The sequence below is a fragment of the Taudactylus pleione genome, unplaced genomic scaffold, assembly GCF_031769625.1.
Source record: "Taudactylus pleione unplaced genomic scaffold, aTauple2 ptg000384l, whole genome shotgun sequence".
In the NCBI taxonomy this organism is placed as follows: domain Eukaryota; kingdom Metazoa; phylum Chordata; class Amphibia; order Anura; family Myobatrachidae; genus Taudactylus; species Taudactylus pleione.
In genome coordinates, this window is record NW_028284785.1 from 360,271 (window position 1) to 379,727 (window position 19,457).

A 19,457-nucleotide genomic window follows, 5' to 3' on the forward strand; every position below is an offset into this window, starting at 1 on the left:
TCTGCAATGGGTCCTAGTCACACAGATGTGTCCTCATACACTGAGGCCTAAGCAATGGCTCCTAGTCACACAGATGTACAGATGTGTCTCATACACTGAGACCTCCGCAATGGGTCCTAGTAACACAGATGTACAGATGTGTCCTCATACACTGAGGCCTCTGCAATGGGTCGTAGTCACACAGATGTACAGATGTGTCCTCATACACTGAGGCCTCCGCAATGGGTCCTAGTCACACAGATGTACAGATGTGTCCTCATTCACTGAGGCCTCCGCAATGTGTCCTAGTCACACAGATGTACAGATGTGTCCTCATACACTGAGGCCTCCGCAATGTGTCCTAGTCACACAGATGTACAGATGTGTCCTCATACACTGAGACCTCCGCAATGGGTCCTAGTCACACAGATGTACAGATGTGTCCTCATACACTGAGGCCTCTGCAATGGGTCGTAGTCACACAGATGTACAGATGTGTCCTCATACACTGAGGCCTCCGCAATGGGTCCTAGTCACACAGATGTACAGATGTGTCCTCATTCACTGAGGCCTCCGCAATGTGTCCTAGTCACACAGATGTACAGATGTGTCCTCATACACTGAGGCCTCCGCAATGTGTCCTAGTCACACAGATGTACAGATGTGTCCTCATACACTGAGGCCTCCGCAATGTGTCCTAGTCACACAGATGTACAGATGTGTCCCCATACACTGAGGCCTCCGCAATGTGTCCTAGTCACACAGATGTACAGAAGTGTCCTCATACACTGATGCCCTCTGCAATGGGTCCTAGTCACACAGATGTACAGATGTGTCTCATACACTGAGGCCTCCGCAATGGCTCCTAGTCACACAGATGTACAGATGTGTCTCATACACTGAGGCCCTCCGCAATGGGTCCTAGTCACACAGATGTACAGATGTGTTCTCATACACTGAGGCCTCCGCAATGGGTCCTAGTCACACAGATGTACAGATGTGTCCTCATACACTGAGGCCTCCGCAATGGGTTCTAGTCACACAGATGTGTCCTCATACACTGAGGCCTCCGCAATGTGTCCTAGTCACAGATGTACAGATGTGTCCTCATACACTGAGGCCTCCGCAATGTGTCCTAGTCACACAAATGTACAGATGTGTCCTCATACACTGAGGCCTCCACAATGTGTCCTAGTCACACAGATGTACAGATGTGTTCTCATACACTGAGGCCTCAGCAATGTGTCCTAGTCACACAGATGTACAGATGTGTCCTCATACACTGAGGCCTCCGCAATGGGTCCTAGTCACACAGATGTACAGATGTGTCCTCAAACACTAAGGCCTCAGCAATGGGTCCTAGTCACACAGATGTACAGATGTGTCCTCATACACTGAGGCCTCCGCAATGTGTCCTATTCACAAAGATGTGTCCTCATACACTGAGGCCTCCGCAATGGGTCGTAGTCACACAGATGTACAGATGTGTCCTCATACACAGAGGCCTCCACAATGTGACCTAGTCACACAGATGTACAGATGTGTCCTCATACACTGAGGCCTCCGCAATGTGTCCTAATCACACAGATGTACAGATGTGTCCTCATACACTGAGGCCTCCGCAATGGGTCCTAGTCACAAAGATGTACAGATGTGTCCTCATACACTGAGGCCTCCGCAATGGGTTCTAGTCACAAAGATGTGTCCTCATACACTGAGGCCTCCGCAATGTTTCCTAGTCACACAGATGTACAGATGTGTCCTCATACACTGAGGCCTCCGCAATGTGTCCTAGTGACACAGATGTACAGATGTGTACTCATACACTGAGGCCTCCGCAATGGCTCCTAGTCACACAGATGTACAGATGTGTCTCATACACTGAGGCCCTCCTCAATGGGTCCTAGTCACACAGATGTACAGATGTGTCCTCATACACTGAGGCCCTCCGCAATGGGTCGTAGTCACACAGATGTACAGATGTGTCTCATACACTGAGGCCTCCGCAATGTGTCCTAGTGACACAGATGTACAGATGTGTACTCATACACTGAGGCCTCCGCAATGGCTCCTAGTCACACAGATGTACAGATGTGTCTCATACACTGAGGCCCTCCTCAATGGGTCCTAGTCACACAGATGTACAGATGTGTCCTCATACACTGAGGCCCTCCGCAATGGGTCGTAGTCACACAGATGTACAGATGTGTCTCATACACTGAGGCCTCCGCAATGGGTCGTAGTCACACAGATGTACAGATGTGTCCTCATACACTGAGGCATCCGCAATGGCTCCTAGTCACACAGATGTACAGATGTGTCCTCATACACTGAGGCCCTCCACAATGGGTCGTAGTCACACAGATGTACAGATGTGTCCTCATACACTGAGGCCTCCGCAATGGCTCCTAGTCACACAAATGTATAGATGTGTCTCATACACTGAGGCCTCCGCAATGGGTCCTAGTCACACAGATGTACAGATGTGTCCTCATACACTGAGGCCTCCGCAATGGGTCCTAGTCACACAGATGTACAGATGTGTCCTGATACACTGAGGCCTCCGCAATGGGAGATACAATGGGAGATGTGTCCTCATACACTGAGGCCTCAGTGTATGAGGACACATCTGTACATCCTAGTCACACAGATGTACAGATGTGTCCTCATACACTGAGGCTTCCGCAATGGGTCCTAGTCACACAGATGTACAGATATGTCCTGATACACTGAGGCCTCCGCAATGGGTCCTAGTCACACAGATGTACAGATGTGTCCTCATACACTGAGGCCTCCGCAATGGCTCCTAGTCGTACAGATGTGTCCTCATACACTGAGGCCCTCCGCAATGGGTCGTAGTCACACAGATGTACAGATGTGTCCTCATACACTGAGGCCTCCGCAATGGCTCCTAGTCGTACAGATGTGTCCTCATACACTGAGGCCTCCGCAATGGGTCCTAGTCACACAGATGTACAGATGTGTCCTCATACACTGAGGCCTCCGCAATGGCTCCTAGTCACACAGATGTACAGATGTGTCTCATACACTGAGGCCTCCGCAATGTGTCCTAGTCACACAGATGTACAGATGTGTCCTCATACACTGAGGCCTCCGCAATGGCTAGTCACACAGATGTACAGATATGTCCTGATACACTGAGGCCTCCGCAATGGGTCCTAGTCACACAGATGTACAGATGTGTCCTGATACACTGAGGCCTCCACAATGGGAGATACAATGGGAGATGTGTCCTGATACACTGAGGCCTCCGCAATGGGAGATGTGTCCTCATACACTGAGGCCTCAGTGTATGAGGACACATCTGTACATCCTAGTCACACAGATGTACAGATGTGTCCTCATACACTGAGGCTTCCGCAATGGGTCCTAGTCACAAAGATGTACAGATATGTCCTGATACACTGAGGCCTCCGCAATGTGTCCTAGTCACACAGATGTACAGATGTGTCCTCATACACTGAGGCCTCCGCAATGGCTAGTCACACAGATGTACAGATATGTCCTGATACACTGAGGCCTCCGCAATGTGTCCTAGTCACACAGATGTGTCCTCATACACTGAGGCCTCCGCAATGGCTCCTAGTCACACAGATGTACAGATGTGTCCTCATACACTGAGGCCTCCGCAATGTGTCCTAGTCACACAGATGTACAGATGTGTCCTCATACACTGAGGCCTCCGCAATGGCTAGTCACACAGATGTACAGATATGTCCTGATACACTGAGGCCTCCGCAATGTGTCCTCGTCACACAGATGTGTCCTCATACACTGAGGCCTCCGCAATGGCTCCTAGTCACACAGATGTACAGATGTGTCCTGGTACACTGAGGCCTCTGCAATGGCTCCTAGTCACACAGATGGCCAGAGGTTAGGAAGCACAACCAATAGGTCTAGGTGGAAACAACCTAATTCCCAGTTCCGGAGTACACGCTGGAAGTGCTGCAAGATGTCTAAAAGGTGATCATGGGCACCTCGCAGATGCAGGCTAGATTCAGGTGAAATGAAAGATGCTCATCAGCCGTTTCCGGAGTGACGGCAGCTACTGTCCTTTTGTTCAGACACTACAAAGTGGTAACGTTGAGTAGGTGCTGGGTATAGTGGTGAGAAAACAATGATTGTTATGAGCGGCTGAGAGGAGCTCAGTAAATGGCGGCCATTATTGATGCACCGAGCACCGGAAATCATTGGTGGGGATTAGTTATGAAATATAATGTAAATGTGTAATAAGTCATTAGTCAATGTGATTTATCTTTTTCTTTTACACCGCTAGGGAAAACTTATTTCATCCCTGCCTGGTTATGTGCTGGCTCGGCCTGCATCTGGTTTGGTTCCACTGATATTAGGGCACTTGTCCTTTATTCTAAGGCTTATTTAACTTTCCAGTCCTCCCCTCATAGGGAGAAATGTAATAAGGGCAATATGTCATAGATTCAGTAGGTGAGTACATGCATTGGCCATCAGTAATGTAAGGGAATGCACACATGAGATAACCTGCATGTGATTCACTTCCTGTGTCACCAGTATTAGAAAATGTTGCTCCAAGTCTACAAGTCATCTGATATGCGCCCTAAACTCATACATGCCAACCCTCCGGCATCTCACGGGAGGCTCCCATTTTTTAAACAAGCCTCCCGCTGCCCAGCAAAACTAATGAAATCTTCCGCATCCCCACAGCCCCATCTGAAATCCGGACTGCGCATGCGCAAGACCGGATGTGACAGGAGCGGGACTTGACAGAAGCATGTAATATAGGCTGGCCACACAGCACGGGGTTGTGCGTCGGCCGCCTCGCCCAGCAAGCAGCAGTGCAGAGCCTCCTGTGTGAGTAACTTGTCACTGACTGAGACGAGAGTTCTCTCCTGCTTCAACTGGGAAAGCAGCAGCTACAGCAGTGGAGTTTTCTCCCCCCTGCCTAAGCAAGGTAAGGAATTAATAGTAAGTGGTAGTGCTCAGGGGGTGTGTGCCCTTTGATGGGAGCTGCGCTGCGGGCAGAGGGATAAATGGGCGGGGGAGGAATGGGCAGGAGAGCAGTATAATGCAGCAATAGCAGCCGTATTAAGGAGGGAGTAAGTGAACATATTCAAAAAATATTATTAAAGAAAATGATCAATAGGGTCTTTGGAGCCCAGGGCAAGTTGAATGGGATGCAATCGGGAAACCGGCTGACGTGATCCCAACAGCCGGCTTCCCGACTGCTTTATCCCGGCGTGGGTTAAATGACAGGCGTCATTATCTAGAGGCCTGTCATTTTCCTGACGCCGGGAGACAGGCGTCCAGTATCCCAATCGAAGTGATGCCGGGCGCCGCGAGTGGACAGCCATGGGGGGGAGGGTTAGGTTTAGCGCACCTGGGGGGACTTAGGGTTAGGCTAGGGGGAGGGAGAGTTAGGGTTAGGCACCCCCGGGAGAGACTTAGGGTTAGGCACCCCCCCGGGGGACTTAGGTTTAGGCATCGGGGAAGGGGGGTTAGGCACTTGGGGGGGGATAGGGTTAGGCACCCCTAAGGAGGGTTAGGTCAGTTATTACTTACCTGAGGACGATTGGGGTTTCCAGCGCTGCCGGGATCTGTCCATCTGTTGGCCTGCCGCTGCCAGGAATCATACCAATTCCAGTGGAATAATGGCAACACCCCCCTCACCCATACATACAGAAAAATGCATATATGCGCGTCTGAGGCGCGCAGCAAAAAATGGGTGTGGTCACATACCAAATGGGCGTAGCCACTGATAATGTTCCCAGAGTGACAAATTTCTTGTCACTCTGGGAACATTCGTTTCCATTCCATATGTACCTTACCTATATGGTGGTTTCTCACAATGTGGAACCTCTGAAGAAATGTATCCTCCATGGGAAGACGGCGTCTTCAGTCTGTATTCACTATTCATGTAGGTCACAGTGTCTGGAAGATGCCTTTTTGTGTAGTAATAATAACAAGGTCATCAGCATACAACAGCGGTTCAACCAGACTCGTTCCCCCTGTGTAACTTCCTGTCCCCTGCATCCCATAGCCACACCATCACCTCCCCAGATACACACACACTGACACACACACACTGACACACACACACACTGACAAAAGCCTACACAGACACCTCTTTCACACAAATGCAGCCAGCCAAATAAATAATACTGCTTGCGTATTCAGGCGCTTTTAACTCTACAAGTGCCTGCAACCCCATGGCTGACAAAGCATGCTGAAGCTTGAAGAAATCATCCAGGACCTGCTGGGCCCTGTAGTGCCACAGAAAAAACACATAAAAGCCCAGAAAACTTTGTGACAAAATGGTTGATTTTACCAAACACGTCCCCAAACCTTGTTTAACCAATTTACTGCACTTGGCCTACACGTATGCAGAGAACCAGACTGGCAGTGTTGGAGTGATAACCGCAAGGTAAATGGTTTAAATGTTGTCATCCAGAAAGAAGCGGAAATTGCCATAGAGACCCTGGGGTTATGTTAGGAAAGAGGGTTACCTTCCAGTGCTGAAATGTAAACCCACAATAAACTACTATACTGTAATTGTGGGTTTACAATTCAGCGCCAGAGTGTAATCCTCTTTCCTGCACGTACACGCCCCTTCCCTCCATTTAACACAAAGAGTGTTAAATGGACGCTGGGATACACATTTGTGCATGAGAGGTCTGAAAAAGCACATTTTACACTCTAAAAAAGGCCTTACATCCAACTGACCCCCAGAGTGTATATTTAGCACAGTGGGCCTAATCTGTATAGTGGCCAAGCATAACAGGGATATATTGCTTACTGATCAAGTTACATTAGGCTAAACTGAATATTTATCAATCATGAAGGTTTAACGTATAATGGGCATGATGGGTCTCCAATGTATCTTCATAAACGTCAATTATATTCTATACTGGGAACAGAGACTATTGGGAAGACTCCATTAGCAACAAGTTTCCATCAGAATATTGCACTCTGATGTAATACCGGACATCCTGCAGGAAAACCTCGCTCAGCTTTGCTCACACCTATAAAGGTGCTGTAATAACTAGCCTTGGCCTAGCTATTAATGTCATTTCAAAATATAAACATCCTAACAGAATTTTTATTTTAATTGTGTTTTTAATATTAATTTAATCCTTTGCTTATTGTTCTACCTAAGTAACAGTCTTGAAAAATGAAAATTGGACAGAAGCAGCAGGTTATTGAAATGAGAAAGAGCTACTAGGAACTGATTGATTGAATAAGTGGATGCAGTAAAAGAGAGGTGATGGAGGAATATAAACATATCACACATCAGTAGTGATTATTTTGTGCACTTCTCCTTTAAGGAATGTAGAACACGAGTGAGGTCATGCTGTGATGTCATAATGGTAACTCTTTGCTGTTGCCACAACTCTTAACCATCCAGGACACTGACATAGCATTATCATTGCTGTCATTAACATACTCCATATACATCTCTTGCACCCAGCCCACTGAGGGAAATATATCCGCATGAGGTAAGTATCTCATCAAAGACAAGGGCGTCTCACTTGGATGTGCCTGCAGACTTGGAGCTTGACTACCCTAAAATATGACCTTGAGCTTGTTTATTTCTATAATTGGAGGTTCTAGCAGCATAGCACATCTATCGCAATGTCGTAGCCATATGGGTAAACTCGGTGCTTCTCAAAAGGGGATGACCATCGTCATCAGCAAATTGCGCAGCTTTGTTAGGGATATAAATTGGGTAATGTCAGGAGATGTGGACAGGAGCTATATTAATGACGTCAGCCAATGTTATTTATTAATGTGGTGACTTGTATACTGTATTTCAGTGTCAAATGTTCATATTTTAAATAAATTTGGAAATCTAACTCTGCATAGCCTCCTAGTGCCCAAAGGGACGGGCATCCTTCAAGCCATGGGTCCCCAGAGGTTTCCTCCACAGGTGGTTTTCCTCTCCTGAGTGCTGAAGGATGACTCTTTGTGAGTCACGAGGCTTCCACCATCTTGGTCCTCTTATAGGGCGAGCTTGTAAGAGCCTCCGGCTAATCTTGAGCACAAATTTATTTTACAATGCAGAGTAAAAATAAAGTGTTATTTTCCTTGTGTTAAAATTTCACAATAAATATATTTTAAACTTGATTTTGCTTGATGTGGTCTTTGTTATTTTTATAATGGAGGCTCTTAGAAGGTTAAGAGGCTGTGAGGTCTAGCAAAGTCAATGAGACCATAGTGGGTAAGGGAAAATAATGCAGTAGTTGGGAGGCTAAAAATATAAAAGCTATGCTATATACATTATACAGCATGGGGAAAGGTGTGACATTTGATGATGATAAAAATTATCAAGAACTGGTTGGAAACATTCTATTTGTATGTAAGAAAGGTAATAACAACAATAACATATGTAGGTGATAAACTCTTCTTAAATACTGTATATCTGCTATTACAGAATCAGGAATATGGTCTTACTCCATACTTGTTGTTATCCACTTGTCTCCTTTACAACAATGGTAAAATTAGTTTTATGGAAAATATTGAGAGGATCCAGTAACGTTTTGCAATTTTTTACAAAGAAACAAAATCTGACCAAAACAAAGATGAAATTAAAATAAAAAGAAAAATGTTATGTTCATTTCATGACACTCACAAAGCACTAAAGGCCTTGTATTCTGAATGACATGAAATATTTCTATGAAGCTCATACGGATTACTGGCACCTCAGGAGTGATATGATAACTTTGGGCTGTAGTAAGGGTCACAATGACAAATACTTTGGTTACACATAATCCGGGTCCAGATTTTACAGGGATTCCTACCATATATTTATTTTCTCATATAAATAGTAAGTAATGAATATATTCAAATAATCTTTATACAGAACATGATCAATAGGGTCTTTGGAGCCCAGGGTAAGTTGAAGAACGGCGCCTCCCCCCCTCATACACACATACAGTAAAACATATATGCGCACCTGAGGCGCGCAGCAAAAAATGGGTGTGGTCACATACCGAAGGGGCGTGGCCACTGAAAATGGGCATGTCAACCTGGCACGCCACTTATTTCTCGTCACTATGGGAAAATTCCTTTCCATTCCATATGCACCTTACCTATACAGTGTCACAAACTCTCGGACGGATAGTAGACGCAACCCGTATTCAGGGAATTGGCTAGACTTATTCCTGAGGCACGGAGTCTAATGTGCCGGCGGTATTCACCAGGGACCCTCGCAAGAAGGTATGGACTTGGCTGTGTCCGACACACAGGTCGCGGCCCTCAGGTTAGGTTCCCCTATACAGGTGCTTGTGTATTAGTTGAAGTGCAAAGAACTTTAGCGTAGTCGACAAGCCGGGTCAGAACCAAACAGTTTAGATGGTACCAGGGAGCAGGCATAAACGGGTCACAGGGAATAGCCAAGGTCAGAACCAATAATCAGGATATGCACAGAAACGCTGGAGTATGGTAATGGAGCCTATACTCTGACACTGAAGTGCTCCCAAGAATTTCCTTATATAGGTCAGGGTTCAACACAGCCCCAATCAGCACCTCCCTAATCCTACCTGTCCCTTTAACTTTACTTGCAGTACGGCACACGCGCGCCCCTAGGGGAGCCGTGGACATCTGCACACATTCCACAGTAGGAGCCACCGGCAGCAGACCCCGGGACCTTCCTGCTTGCTGCTCGCTGGAGAACCTGACAGCAGCCAGGGAGCACGTCAGTAGCAGCGGGCACCGGGATCTCCCCGCCTACTGCCCGTCAGGTAGCCAGTGTTGCCGTACCTGGCAAGTGACGACCGGTGTCCAGCGCACAGTGACACTCGGTGGTTTCTCACAATGTGGAACCTCTGAAGAAATGTATCCTCCATGGGAAGACGGCGTCTTCAGTCTGTATTCACTATTCATGTAGGTCACATCGTCCAGAAGATGCCTGTTTGTTAAGGAATAATAACAAGGTCATCATCATACAACAGCGGTTCAACCAGACTCGTTCCCCCGTGTAACTTCTTGCCCCCTGCATCCCTCGGCCACACCATCTCCCCCTGCATCGTCTCTCAGCACACCATCACCTCCCCACCCAGACACACACACACACATACTGACAAAAACCTACCCAGACACACACACCTCTTTCACACAAATGCAGCCAGCCAAATAAAGAATACTGCTTGCGCATGCAGGCACTTTTAGCTCTACAAGTGCCTGCAACCCCATGGCTGACAAAGCATGCTGAAGCTAGAAGAAATCCTCCAGGACCTGCTTGGCTGTGTAGTGCCACAGAAAAAAAACACATAATAACCCACAAGCTTTGTGACAAAATGGTACATTTTACCAAACACGTCCCCAAACCTTGTTTAACCAATTTACTGCACTTGACCTACACGTATGCAGAGAATCAGACCGGCAGTGTTGGAGTGATAACCGCAAGGTAAATGGTTTAAATGTTGTCATCCAGAAAGAAGTGGAACTTGCCATAGAGACCCTGGGGTTATGTTAGGAAAGAGGGTTACCTTCCAGTGCTGGAATGTAAACCCACAATAAACTACTATACTGTAATTGTGGGTTTACAATTCAGCGCCAGAGTGTAATCCTCTTTCCTGCACGTACACGCCCCTTCCCTCCCGCATTCTGCATCTCCAGACTCAAGGATGCACAAGTCAGGGATACACAAAGAGTGTTAAATGGACACGGGGATATGCATTTTTCATGTGCATGAGAGGTCTGAAAAAGCACATTTTACACTCTAAAAAAGGCCTTACATCCAACTGACCCCCAGAGTGTATATTTAGCACAGTGGGCCTAAACTTTATAGTGGCCAAGCATAACAGGGATATATTGCATACTGATAAAGTTACATTAGGCAAAACTAAATGTTTATCAATCATGAAGGTCTACGGAACAATGGGCATGATAGAGCTCCAATGTATCTTCATCAAGGTCAATTATATTCTATACTGGGAACAGAGACTATTGGGAAGACTCCATTAGCAGCAAGTTTCCATCAGAATATTGCACACTGATGTAATACTGGACATCCTGCAGGAAAACCTCGCTCAGCTTTGCTCCCACCTATAAAGGTGCAGAAATAACTAGCCTTGGCCTAGCTATTAATGTCATTTCAAAATATAAACATCCTAACAGTAATTTCATTTTAATTGTTTTTTATATTAATCAATACCTTGCTTGTTTTCTACCCAAGTAGCAGTCTTGAAAAATGAAAATTGGACAGAAGCAGCAGGTTAATGAAATGAGAAAGAGCTGCTAGGAACTGATTGATTGAATGAGTGGATGCAGTAAAAGAGAACTTTTGGTGAATAAGGAGATGGCAAAGGGACAGATGTGTAATAAATGGCAGGTGTATCATGGGAAGCAGAGGTGATGGAGGAATATAAACATATCACACATCAGTAGAGATTATCTTGTGCACTTCTCCTTTAAGGAATGTAGAACACGAGTGAGGTCATGCTGTGATGTCATAATGGTAACTCTTTGCTGTTGCTACCACTCTTAACCGCCCAGGACACTGACATAGCATTGCTGTCATTAACATACTCCATATACATCTCTTGCACCCAGCCCACTGAGGGAAATATATCCGCATGAGGTAAGTATCTCATCAAAGACAAGGGCGTCTCACTTGGATGTGCCTGCAGACTTGGAGCTTGACTACCCTAAAATATGACCTTGAGCTTGTTTATTTCTATAATTGGAGGTTCTAGCAGCATAGCACATCTATCGCAATGTAGTAGCCATTCGGGTAAACAGGAGCTATATTAATGACGTCAGCCAATGTTATTTATTAATGTGGTGACATGTATACTGTATTTCAGTGTCAAATGTTCATATTTTTAATCACTTTGGAAATATAACTCTGCAGAGCCTCTTAGTGCCCAGAGGGACGGGCATCCTTCAAGACATGGGTCCCCAGAGGTTTCCTCCACAGGGGGTTTTTCCTCTCCTGAGTGCTGAAGGATGACTCTTTGTGAGTCATGAGGCTTCCACCATCTTGGTCCTCTTATAGGGCGAGCTTGTAAGAGCATCCGGCTAATCTTGGTCACTAATTTATTTTACAATGCAGAGCAAAAATAAAGTGTTGTTTTCCTTGTGCTAAAATTTCACAATAAATATATTTTAAACTTGATTTTGCTTGATGTGGTCTTTGTTATTTTCATAATGGAGGCTCTTAGAAGGTTAACAGGCTGTGAGGTCTAGCAAAGTCAATGAGACCATAGCGGGTAAGGGAAAATAATGCAGAAGTTGGGAGGCTAAAAACATAAAAGCTATGCTATATACATTATACAGCATGGGGAAAGGTGTGACATTTGATGATGATAAAAATGAGGATGTTTATGGAGACATGAAGAAAATGGATGGATGCTTCTGATATATGATCAAGAACTGGTTGGAAACATTCTGTTTGTATGTAAGAAAGGTAATAACAACAATAACATATGTAGATGATAAACTCTTCTTAAATACTGTATATCTGCTACTACAGAATCAGGAATATGGTCTTACTCCATACTTGTTGTTACCCACTTGTCTCCTTTACAACAATGGTAAAATGTATTGAAAATATTGAGAGGACCAGTGCTGTTTTGCAATTTTTTACAAAGAAACAAAACCTGAGCAAAACAAAGAAGAAATGAAAATAAAAAGAAAAATGTTATGTTCATTTCATGACACTCACAAAGCACTAAAGGCCTTGTATTCTGAATGACATAAAATATTTCTATGAAGCTCATATGGATTACTGGCACCTCAGGAGTGATATGATAACTTTGGGCTGTGGTAAGGGTCCCAATGACCAGAACTTCGTTTATGGACAATTCGGTTCCAGACTTTACAGGGATTCCTACCGTGTATTTCTTTTCTCATATACATATTAAGTAATGAATATATTCAAATAATCTTAATACAGGACATGACTAATAGGGTCTTTGGAGCAGATGGCAAGTTGAAGAATGGTGACCCCCCCATACACTCACAGAGGAAAGAATATATGCGTGCCTGAGGCACGCAGTAAAAAATGGGCATGGTCACATGCCGAGTGGGCGTGGTCGCTGAAAATGGGGCGTGCAAACATGACACGCCACCCATTTCTCGTCACTCTGGGAACATTCCTTTGCATTCTATATTCACCTTACCTATACGGTGGTTTCTCACAATGTGGAACCTCTGAAGAGATGTATCCTCCATGGGAAGACGGCGTCTTCAGTCTGTATGCACTATTCATGCAGATCACATGGTCCGGAAGATGCCTGTTTGTGTAGGAATAATAACAAGATCATCATCATACAACAGCGGTTCAACCAGACTCGTTCCCCCTGTGTAACTTCCTGCCCCCTGCATCTCTCAGCCACACCATCTCCCCCTGCGTCGTCTCTCAGCACACCATCACCTCCCCAGACACACACACACTGACAAAAGCCTACACAGACACACACACACCTCTTTCACACAAATGCAGCCAGCCAAATAAATAAAACTGCTTGCGTATGCAGGTGCTTTTAGCAATACAAGTGCCTGCATACCCATGGCTGAAAAAGCATGCTGAAGCTTTAAGAGATCACCCAGGACCTGCTGGGACTTGTAGTGCCACAAAAAAAAAACACATAAAAACCCACGAACTTTGTGACAAAAAGGTAGATTTTACCAAACACGTCCCCAAATCTTGTTTAAGCAAATTTACAGTACTTGGCCTACACGTATGCAGAGAATCAGACTGGCAGTGTTGGAGTGATACCGCAAGGTAAATGGTTTAAATTTTGTCATCCAGGAAGAAGTGGAACTTGCCAAAGAGAAAAGAGGGTTACCTTTCAGTGCTGGAACGTAAACCCAGAATAAACTACTATACTTTAATTGTGATATATATATCCGTGTACCTAGATAGAATATATGAATAATATTCTATGGGGTCTAGAGGTGTATGATAATTTACTTATAAGATATAATTGTATATTACTATCTGTGCCTGATTCGTCCCTACCAAGCCCTGGAGTACTGCAGTATCAAGACCCAGGAATATTTCTCCTAAAGCTAATAGATAGGTACAAACATATATATATATATATATATATATATATATTATTCACAAGCTGTACTGAGGCATCAGACACGCGGCAGGACACAGACACGTGTTTCGCTGTCTTTTACAAGGTTAACCTTGGCAGTGCCGAATCACACACAGATGCTCATATACAATTATGCCTGATATGTACTTTTTGCTCCACAGTTCCAGGTATGCTGTGTGACAACGAACGATGGGTCAGAGTCAGACAGGCTCACAGATTTTCAGCCAACTCTGCAGCAGCATATGCCGGTGAGTCGCCATTTGTTGTAATGCAGATTCAGCAACTACCGGCAGGTGGCTCTCTGTACCGCTGGTCCCTGGGATAGGAGATCAGACAGGTGTTTCTGGTCCCAGCTCACTGTCCAGCAACAGTGGCAGGTGCACCGTCACTTGCCGCAGTGCATGCTGAGGGGTATCAGGCGGGAGCCTTTCTGTCCCCTTTTGCAGGTATTTGCGGGGCTCCCGCAACAGAGCCGATCAACACTGCAGCAGGTGCGCCGCTGCAGAGGAAGAACTGTTGTCACACAAACACCAACGAACAGCCGTGGTAAAAGAGGACCGAGATTCCCAAGTACTGACATCAGAGCCCACCCCATGTGGACGTGGTAAGTACAAGAAGACGGGACCCTTGTACACTGCTGGCACTCGCAACACTACATATTGCTTACAACCAATTAAGCAGGCTGACTATCTACACAGTGCACCCAAGTGCATCACCTGCACATTATTGAAATACCTACTTCGGTTACAGAGACTCATATATTTTACCAAACCCCGGTGGTCATACCAGAGCCGTAACTAGACATTTTGGTGCCCTGGGCCAAAAAGAGCATTGGTGCCCCCTCCTATATTTTCTAAATAGGGACATTAGACCCATGCCTGGAAAGGTGCGTGGCCTCATGGGTAAGAGCCATGACATATTTGATTTTTTGATTTGACGATGATGAAGCGGTACCAATCCAGTTGTACCACTGTTATCCAGGTGTCACTGCGAAATACAGTGTGAATCCAAATGGTTGCAGCAATGATACACAATATTTAAATTGACAGGTGCCCCGTCTTGTCACAAAAGATACTTGCACCTTTGGCTACACTCTGCATGCATCTTTGCAGTGATGTGATGTGACCTAAGCTAATCTTATTATTATGTTATGTGATCCCAGGAGGACCTGCAGTGGCTTGATGAGAGAATAACAGCTATGGACATGAATACAGCAAGAAAGGCAGATATGCTCATCCTCCATAGAGAGATTGTGGAGATTAAGAAGCGGGTGGTAAGTAGACAAATGCATCAGTGTGTGTTTCTTACTTGGTCACATTGTCTGTGACCATGTCAGGTAAAGCACGTCCTGGTATGGTCACAAACAATGCGACCACGCCTGGCAATTGATTACACGCCTGGCAAGTGGTTAAAAAATATTATCTATATAAATACATTGAAAAAGTATGATCCACAAATACATTTAAAAAGTTTGATCCAGACTAAATGCACACACCCAGTAAAGCAAAATACATACTAAAATGAGAGTTATGGTAAAATTTGCCTTTGCTAACTCTCTTTCTTCGAAGTCCATTGGGTCCACAGGGAGACAATGGGGTGTAGGAGGACCGGTGTAGGAGGACCGGACACCAACAGCAAAGCTTTTCAATCCCAGGATGCTCCGGTCCTTCTCCCTATACCCCACCCACAGCCTGAGGGCAACTCAGTTTTGTTAACAAGCCCAAGGCAGGAGTAGGAGAGGAGGAAAACTGGTACACTGAAGAATCACATTCTCACACAGAGAAGGAAACAAGTGACCAAGAGAAGAAACCCATAGAAGCTAGGAGCGTCAGGGCGGGTGCCCTGTGGACCCTATGGACTTCGAAGAAAGAGAGTTAACAAAGGTAAGTTTTACCATAACTCTCGTTTTCTTCTTCAGGGTTCATAGGGCTCCACAGGGAGACAATGGGGATGTCCCAAAGCAGTTGTTCAAGGAAGGGAACTCTGCTGAGACGATAGAACACTATGCCTGAAGGAGGCATCCAGAGAGAAAAATTTATCAAAGGCATAAAATCTAAGAAAGGTGCCAAATCCCATGGAGCCACAGGAGGGACATAGGGAGGCTGTATAAGGAAAACACATTGCAGGAAGGTGTGAACATCTGGTAGAGGAGCCAGTATGTGCTGGAGCCAGATGGATAAAGCAGAGACCTGCACTTCCAGATATGCTAGGCGGAGGACTAGATCCAATCCAGCCTGAAAAAAGGCAAGAATTCTATACACCTTAAAAATTTTGGGGTCATAGTTTCTTGGAGCACACCATTGGAAATATGTATGCCATATTCTGTGATAAATCCTTGCTGAGGCCGGTTTGAGCATGGTCTGGACCACAGAGCTGGAAAATCCCAAAGCCGTTAGGAGTGATGTCTCAAGAGCCAAGGGGTTAAAGACAGACGGGTCAGGTCCGGATGTAGACATGGACCTGACATAACAGGTCTACCCATAGAGGAAGTTGAAGAGGAACATCTATGGAGAGACTCTGAAGATCGCAGTACCAATGGCATCTGGGCCAAGCCAGAGTTATCAACAGGGCTATGCCCCCTTCCTGCCTGAACTATCGAAGAACTAGAGGCAGGAATATTGGTGGAAAGAGGTATGCCAAATGGAAGATCCATTTCACTGACAATGCGTCCACAAAGGCTGCGTCAGGGTCCCTTGTCCTGGTTCCATATACTGGAAGTTTGTTGTTGTGTCTTGAGGCCATGAGATGCACATCCGGCAGACCCCATTTGTCCACCAGGAGCTGAAAGACTTCTGGATGTAGAGACCACTCTCCGGCATGCACATCGTGACGGCTGGGGAAATCTGCTTCCCAATTGAGAACTCCCGGGATGAATACCACGGAGATGGCTGGGAGATAGCGTTCGGTCCATGTGAGTATGTTGGACACTTCTGCCATTGCTGCCCGACTCCAAGTGCCTCCTTGGTGATTGCCACTGCTGTGGTCGGACTGTACTTGTACTGGCCTGTCCTGAATATCCTGAGCCAGAGTGAGAGCTCTGTAAATGGCTCGAAGTTCCAAGACATTGATTGGTAACTTTGCCTCGACTGGGGTCCAGCGGCCCTGGAAGGAGTGCTGGCCGGTCACTTTACCCCACCCTCGGAGGCTTGCATCCGTGATGAGGAGAGCCCAATCTGGGATTCAAAAGGGGTGACCCTTGTCTAGATGGAATGTCTGTAGCCACCAGGCTAGGGACAGGCAAACCTCCAGGTGGAAGCCCATCATCTGGGATCGAAGTAGATGAGGTAGGTTGTTCCACCTGGAGAGGATCAGGTGTTGTAGGGGCCTGGAGTGAAACTAAGCAAACTCCACCATGTCTAAGACGGACAACATTGATCTCAATGTCTGCATTGCAGCGTGAATTGACAGTCGACGACAGCGGAGCAGTGTCTGTTGTTAGAAATATTCTCTGAACCTGAGAGTCCAAGAGGGCTCCTAAATGTACCATTCTTTAAGAAGGTGTCAGGGAAGACTTTTTCCAGTTGATCAGCCACCCGTGTATTTGTAGGAAGGCAATTGTTACCTGCAGATGGCGGAGAAGAATCTCTGGGTAGCTGGCGAACCACAAGAGGTTGTCTAAGTACAGTAGTAGTCTGATTCCTTGACGACGAAGGGAGGCCGCCATAACTGTCATAATTTTTGTAATAACCCGTGGGGCCATTGAGGCCAAACGGTATGGCCTGAAATTGGTAATGCTGTTGTAGGATAAGAAACCAGAGATATTGTTGATGAGAAGGCAATATAGGTACATGCAGGTAAACGGCCAGAATATCCAGAGACACCATAAAATCTCCAGGCTCTGTAGTAGAAGGCCAGCACATGATCTATGTACGAAACCTTATATAGAAGTAAGTCTAGGGATGGCCTCCGATTGCCCAATTGCTTCGTACTATCATGCAGTCATGCTTACGTGAATTATGGAAGCGCGGGCAGCTTATTAGCTAAAATGTATCCTGGAGTCCCAAAAACTTGCTGGAGATGTAATATAGCAATAGGAACTCCTTTACATATTTGGAGGTAATGTCCCCTTAACCGGCCTTTTTAGAGTAAGGTGATAGAAACAGCTAGTTTCATTCTCCAGGAAGATTTACCTTCGTGTCCTAGTTTTTGGTTGCTGAGTCTTTTTCGGAAGCCTCAAGTACAAAATAAAAAGACACTTCTTAGACATATACTGAGTGCCTCAAAGGAAGTTATTCCAGTGCACTGGAGATCAACTTCTATACCCACTATAACTAAATCGTGTGCACGTTTGGACCATTATATGTCTATGGATGACCTTTATACTCTCTTTGACAAACACCCACCAGGATTTTACAACAATTTGGTATCCATGGCAGACAAAGAATCAGAACTATATAAATCACTGTGGGGTTGCGGGAGAGGCGCATATAGACACGGGAATAGTTCTCAGCTTCCCTACATTAGTATGGCTGAGAGAGAGATTTTTGGTTCTAATCTTATATATTTTATTTGATTATGGCAGTTTTATTCTCAACCCTGAAACAGGTTTTCTTTTTCTCCCTTTTCTATTCATTTCTTTTGTTTTTCAATAGTTTTGATTTATGATATTCACAAACAAAATAATACTGACCGAATGATGGGATTTGTTTAAGGTCCATATTTGTTCTGCTGAGCTGTTCTGCTTTGTCTCATTGTTCTCATTCTTTTATGATATGCTGTACTATCTGTATATTGTGTTAGTATTTAATAAATATAATTTGCAAAAAAAAAAAAATCCCCAGGCTCCATAGCTAGGATAATAGAGAGGAAGGTTTCCATACGAAACCCTGGCATCCTGATAAACTTGTTCAGAGATTTGGGGTTGAGGATAGGTTGATGAACCAGGAAAAGGGTAGAACAATAGCCCTTGCCTCATTGTGAGCAGGGGACCAGAATTATTACTGCTGAATTCAGTAAGGACTGAATGGCTTTTTTGAGCAGCAGAGCCTTGCTTGGGTCCGATGGAGGCCTGTACAAAAGTACTGCTGGGGGGGTCGCCTTAGGAAGAATAGAGCATATCCGTGGGAGACCACTTCTCTTACCCAGGCATCTGATGTGGTCTGACGCCAAAACTGGGCAAATTGAAGAAGTCGGCCTCCCACCCCGGAAGCTCCCAGGGAGAGGTCCGTCCCGTCAGGCTGTAGGCTTTTCCACAGACTTGGCAGGTGGACGTCTAGTAGCCCAGGCTTGCTTGGTCCTAGGCTTGGAGGTCTTGGCTGAAGCCTGCTGCCATGGAAAGGACTGAACCTTACCTTTTCCTTGAGGGTGAAAGTACCGAAAGGATGAAGTCTGTGGCTTTGTATTATATGTAAAGGGCAGAAATGCCATTTTGGAAGCTGCCATAGTAGTCACAAATGTATCTAATTCTGGACCAAATAGGATATCTCCAGAATT

At 45.5% G+C, this 19,457-nt stretch overlaps 1 protein-coding gene across 1 annotated transcript in view; it reads right to left on the minus strand.

Moving 5' to 3' along the window:
- LOC148507776 (uncharacterized) overlaps nt 1–19,457 on the minus strand; it is a 70,025-nt gene that overhangs the window by 45,512 nt on the left and 5,056 nt on the right. Inside the window, exons 2-3 of the mRNA XM_088445597.1 lie at nt 13,098–13,211; nt 9,733–9,880 (exon numbers count right to left, since the gene is read on the minus strand). Coding sequence (XP_088301723.1) covers nt 9,733–9,880; nt 13,098–13,186 — 237 coding nt within the window. The 5' untranslated portion in view covers nt 13,187–13,211. The remainder of the gene's footprint in view (nt 1–9,732; nt 9,881–13,097; nt 13,212–19,457) is intronic.